Raw genomic sequence first — 6,180 nt, forward strand, 5'->3', positions numbered from 1 at the left:
TCCCTACCTGTTGTCTTTCTGTTCTGACACAAGCAGTCTTTGAATTGGGAATATTTTCATGGTAGGTATTTGTTTCTGCTAAGTAATACCCTTCTCTTTGTCTGGCTTGCATCACACCCTTGCCCCACCACCCTTCAACACCAACCATTGCAACACATTGTCTGTTTTTGCTGCTACACATTTCATTTGTATTGTTTTAAGCTTTTAAATGGGTCGGCTCAAAATCAAACATTTAGTCAGATTTTTGGATATTGCTGCACTTTACTGCAGCATTAAGAGGCCATTCTTAGCAATTTTTAAACCTATTAAAGAACATTTATCACCTATACTTTTGGTCTTTAAAAAAAAGTAGGACGTCACACTCACTCCACCTCTACACAGTCCACCATTTTTGGTGTTTCCACTTGTTATTTCCCTTCCAACTAAAACTCAAATTATTAAAAATACTGCATTATTCCTTAAACAATAATAGCAGATCAGGAGACTGGAAATCGCGATAATTCAATATTTGTTTTAGGAGTCGAGAGGTTAAAAGTTCTCTCTGGGCTCCATTTCCTAAAAGATGCATCTGGTGTAATTTCCCCCGAGACGGAAAAAATCAATAACATACACAGGCACATACTATGAATCGATATGTCTGTTAAAAAATGGATATTAGCTCATTTGTTGCCGTTTGACAGACAGTTATCGAGAGCAAGTCTATGTAGCGGCAAATGATACCTTTTTACATCTGGTCAGTACTCTGCAACACCCAGCGCTACAGTATCAGTGTAGAATGCTCTAAAAGCCTAAATCCCACTGTTAGACCTAGATTTTTTTATACTGTCCGGTGTTGTGTCCCTATACTGTCGAGCTTATTTAAAATGCATGCTTGTCTTTCACCCTAGCATGTAATGAAGGTTTCGGGGGCCTTTTCATGTGATTTGTTGATGTCACCCGTTCTTTTCATTCTCAGTAATCTGCTCTCTTTGTTTGTGTCTATGTAGACATTTTACTCCTTCATAATTACAAGAAAAAGGTTGGATTTGACAACCTTACTTAAACAGTAGATGAGCTTAATATGTTACAAAATCCTCGATCTTTCCTTTTTATAAGTCTTTTTTTTCCTACTCCCTGTCCCTGTGAGTCTTAAATAGTAAAACTCCATCGCCTTCAGGCATCCTTGTGATAGAATGGAGAGCTGAGAGAGGGGTCACTGCCAGGGTTGAGGGAAAGATGAGGTGGGCAGAGATTCCACATTAACCAAATCTGCACACAACCTTCGCAGCAGAGTCACCGCAGACAAATGCAACTATCTCAGCCCCCCCCCCTCTTCTCCTTCATTGGGTTCCACTAAGCGCAACGGGCCTGGCCTCAGGAATCAGCAGACAGGGGGAGGGTCCCGACCCCAGGCGGGAATGCAAACATGATGCCTTGACCCCTCACGCACACGCACTTGTGTCTGTGGGGCAGATGCGGAGTACTGTGGACCTTGTTGACTTTTTCGCCTCGTATCCAAACTCTGTCCCCTCAGGAGAAGAGAGAGAAGGGCCAGATAGAGTTAGACGAGTGAGACGGGTCCAGTAACCTCTTGTTGCTGGAGAGAACAGGCTGATCTCCAGCTGTAGCTTTGCCTGTAAGAAAGGCAGAGTTTACATCCAGAGAGCAACCATTACTACATCTGATAATCTTTCATCATTATCATCATCATCATCTCTGTGTGTGTTTTTCATTTCCCTGCTGCTTCCTGTCCAGCTGCTTCACCTGTGATCTTTCCTTTGTGTCTGTCCTGTCTGGTGGTTTAGTATTTGAAAATTGACTGTGATTTCTACCTTTCATCTTAGCACGAGCTACTTAAATGCACCTGCAAAATGTTATGTTACGTTATGTAAAACCAGTTTTGGTTGGTTTTCAGGCAAAAAAAGCAAAGGTGCATTTAGGTAAGCCACAGTGCTAAGAGGTGATGCAGTTTGAAAATGTGGTGCTTAAAAATGCTCTCTTTCTCTCGCCTTGTCTCTCAGGAGAAAAAAAAAGTGCATTCGCTACATCCAAGGTGAAGGCAGCTGTGCCAGTCCTCCCTCTACGGACGGAAGCTTACTAGACTCCCCCCCATCCTCCCCCTCCTCAGTGGTTCCCTCCCCCTCCTCTAAAGAGTCCAAACCTCAGACTGAACAAATGCAACCTCTCTCACTGACTATGAAACCGGCCCACCAGCCACTCCACCACCCGCACCTCCTGGTTGGGCCTCCACCACCATCTTTGGTTCAGCTGGAAAACTCTGCTGCAGCTAGGAAAACGCCCGGCGCTTCCTCCCACAACGGAGCCCTGGAGCGCGGTGACGTCTCGTCCTCGCGGCAGCTGGGCTCCTCTGTGGCATCCTCAATGGTCCGGCCCTCGGCATCGCTGTGTCATTCCCACTCGCTCCTCTCCTCCACGGCCCCCCAGCCTCTGTCGCTAGTGACCAAGTCTATAGAATAGTCTACCTTATTCTTCTCCTCTTTTCTAGCTCTGCACATACACACACACACACACACACCTTTCTAGGCCCTCTCTCTGCTATATTTCACTTGCTGTCAGTTCATTTCTCTTTATGTTTCTGTGCCATAAGGCTTTGAAATTTTAGTTTTTGTTTTATTAAAGTTCATTGGTCAATATTTGACCCATCATTATCAAAAAATCTAATTATTATAAAGAAATGATACAATGAGCTGTAGTATAGCTTTGTGAATCTGCCAAAATTTTTATGAATTTTGTTTTGTCTTTTTTGTAGTGTTTAACAGTGCAAACAGAAAAATTATCTAGTTCAACTTCAAAATGTTTAAAAGACAGATATAAAAAGGTAGGCTAGATTATTCAGTGAGCCCTTTTCTTGAAAGAGTTGGTTCTCCTTCTTTATTTGTATTAAATACGAGCTTGCGAACCAATCATTTGACATCTGTTCAAACTCTAGGAGGGCATGAGGCTGGTGGTGACACCTCTCTGAGGAACAACTTTAATTGTGATGTTACTTGTTCTTGTTTAAATGTACAGAATAATGGGTAGGGGGGATTACTGTGTTAAATATGCATTCTTCCACTGCGTTGTCTTTTTTCTTTGTTGTTTACCTTTGGGGTGGAGTCAGGCAAATTGGGTGGGCTTGAGGGGAGGTCGGGGTGGGAGGGTTGAGGGTTATTAAAAATGTCACAACGCTAGGACCAGTAGTATTTATTGCTTTAGAGATTGCTTGTTGTATCTTGTACGTGTCTCTTTTTGAATTTTTTTTTCTTAATACATTGTACAAATTCTTTTTCTTAAGGTAAGCGACTTATAAATGAATGATCCATTTTTCCAAGGAGGTTTTAAAAGGCAAATCTGTTGTTATTGATTTCTTTCCTTGCTGAAAACCTGGATTCCACTCAGTGTACTGTGTAGAACAGAAGTATGCACAACTTCATTTCAAGAAATGTGTCTATAAGCCATTTTACAAAAAGAAGAAAAGAAAACTTGAAACAAGACAGTGGGTGCCGTGTCTTCAGTAGTTGGAAAAGTGTCTAAAGCCCTTCTTTTTTATTGCACAGTCACATCTCTCAGACTGTAGATTTGTGTACAGACTTTCCGTGCCAAATTTTGTGCTAATTTTCTCTGCCCCTCTAACCAACCATGCTGTAGGGATCCTTTTTTTTGTTTGTTTGTTTTTGTCGTTTTTATTTTAATTTTGATACCATTCTTTGCTGTGACGTTACATAGATTGCTATGTATGTAGTATAAATGTTGCTATAACAAATGTGTTTGGTAGCAAATTGTCAAATATTAAAATTTAAACTTAATAAAAAGGCGGACATCATACTGTATAAACCCACAAGGGCCAAATTATGTATATTAGGAGGTTCATAAAAAAACTGTTAAATACAAAAAAATACACAAACTGCCACTTTTAAGTACACTACTACATATAGGTAGATAGAAAAAATAGGCATGTTGATGTTGCAAGAGGCTGTAAAAAAAGCTACAAGAGAATCATCCACTCGGTGCCATTGTAGTTGACATGACGCGACTGTAATCTGTCGATTTCTTCTCTGGTTTATTAAGATGCTAATGATAAATAGTTTGAATGTTTCCTTAACGGCTGTGATGTTCCTGTTCTATTTTATGCTCTTATCTTTTTGTTTGTTTGTTTTTCCTGTTATTTTAAATGGTTCAAAAACCATGTTTTTTTGTAATGAATAAATGTTTATGCTGTACAGTCTCTGTAGCATGCAGTTCTGTATTAATAAAAGCAACTTAGTATGTGCACATCTGTGTCTTCCTTTTATTCAGCAATTCACTGGCAGGTGCAGCGACCTAAGAAAGTGTTTAAACAGCATGAGCTGTGAGTAAGTAGCTCATATTCAGCAACAGTTCTCTACAGTTCATAAAGAGTCACCAAAGCATTTGATTAGCCATTTAAATACCTTGTTAAAATAAAAATGACTAAAGTAATAGTCTAATAGAAAACAATGACATTGTAAATAAAACTGGAAATGCTGTATCAGGTTTCATTAAAATGCATTGGCCAAATTATTAATAATTATATTCAAACCCAGCAACCTTGTAAGCAGAGTGTATGCAGTGTTACTTGTGTAAGCAGTAAGCGCCAACAGAAAGCTAAAGAATGATCAATGAGAAGGTCACCAGAGTCCCAACTCTAATTGTCAAAAAGGTAATGCTAAAAAAAATGAAAATTAAGAGGAAAAGGAAGTTTTAATACATTTCAGCTCAAGAAACAGTTTCTACAAATTCCACTGTTAGCCTAGCATTACCAGATCTCCACAGCGCTAAGGTCTGGCTACACCACAGATGCATTCTGGCATAGGAGAAAAAACTCCCGACGCAGCAATGCTGGCTCTGCCAAATAGTCCCAGGAGATAACTTGTTTTGGTGGGACATTTTCACCCCGCAATATGCAACATATGCGGGGTGAATACAATATACATCTATACAGTATTAGATAAAGTTCACTGTTTCCACAATACAGCAACATGAGCTATTTAAATTAGCTTGATACATGGTAAAACCTCATTTCTCTTACCAGTTTATTGCCGTGTGTACGTCCCTGGCAATCCAACCAATTGGTCACAAAACATCCCAGTTAGAGAGTGAATGCCGTAAACATATTCGGGAACACTTTAAAGGTGTCTACATAAGAGTGACATGACACTGTCGTGACAATAATAATAATAATAATAATGACAAAACGAACGACACTTACTAAAAGAAGTGTTGTCATACGTTCATGTAGATACCTTTATGTGAAGTGTAACCACATAGTCTTTGTAAATCTTTAAAATCATTCCCCAATAGAACCAAGCAGGCCTACCTACCTTTCAGAACGGCAACACACAGAGAGTGGAAGGAGTCAACATGTATCCTGGAAATGTACTTCTGTTGATTCAGACTACTGAAGAAACTTAACAGTTAAGAGCTGATCAAGTTTTCATGACTGATTGCCATTTTAGTCAGCTGCATATTAGTCAGCACTGACTTTTTATGGCATACTATATCATGACTTTTTTTATGACATACTATATTATGACTTTTTAAGACATTTTTCGTAATACTATAACTTTTTATGATTAATGGCATACTGTACTCTGACTTCTTTATGATTTAAGGCATATTATGCTATGGCTTTATGTCATTCTTTGACATACCGGACTCTTCAGCTGATCCAGAATGCCGCAGCACGTGTTCTGACCGGGACCAGGAAAAGAGATCACATCTCTCCTGTTTTAGCTTCTCTGCATTGGTCTCCTGTAAAATCCAGAATAGAATTTAAAATCCTTCTTCTCACCTACAAAGCTCTTCATGGTCAGGCACCATCTTATCTCAAAGAGCTCATAGTACCCAGAATGCAGGGTTACTTGTGGTTCCTAGAGTTTCTAAAAGTAGAATGGGAGCCAGAGCGTTGAGCTATCAGGCTCCTCTCCTGTGGAACCAGGTTCCAGTTTGGGAACCAAGTTGCCATGACTATTTTTAACACAATATACTATGACTTTTTTCAACCTTCTATATCGTTCTATATCAAGTTTTTTTTTTTACATACTACGCTATGACATGACTTTTTGTGACTTCTTGTAACTATTTTCGACATGCTATACATGATTGTGACTTTTCTCAACATAATATACAATGACACTTTTAGGACTTTTTCGGTATACTATACTATGACTTTTTGATGACTTT

General features: G+C 39.4%; 1 protein-coding gene across 28 annotated transcripts in view; it reads left to right on the plus strand.

Moving 5' to 3' along the window:
• Nucleotides 1-4,251, plus strand: part of tcf7l2 (transcription factor 7 like 2) — an 88,647-nt gene extending 84,396 nt beyond the window's left edge. For 14 of the 28 annotated variants that reach the window (XM_032501877.1, XM_032501874.1, XM_032501873.1 and 11 more), the window contains one exon: nt 2,001-4,251. In XM_032501877.1, the coding sequence (XP_032357768.1) occupies nt 2,001-2,457 (457 nt within the window). In that variant the 3' untranslated portion in view covers nt 2,458-4,251. Of the gene's footprint in view, nt 62-2,000 lie in introns of all 28 variants that reach the window. The other 14 variants (XM_032501879.1, XM_032501889.1, XM_032501892.1 and 11 more) reach the window with 4 other exon arrangements.
• The last annotated feature ends 1,929 nt before the right edge of the window (nt 4,252-6,180 follow it).

Source organism: Etheostoma spectabile, chromosome 21 (assembly GCF_008692095.1).
Source record: "Etheostoma spectabile isolate EspeVRDwgs_2016 chromosome 21, UIUC_Espe_1.0, whole genome shotgun sequence".
NCBI classification, from domain to species: domain Eukaryota; kingdom Metazoa; phylum Chordata; class Actinopteri; order Perciformes; family Percidae; genus Etheostoma; species Etheostoma spectabile.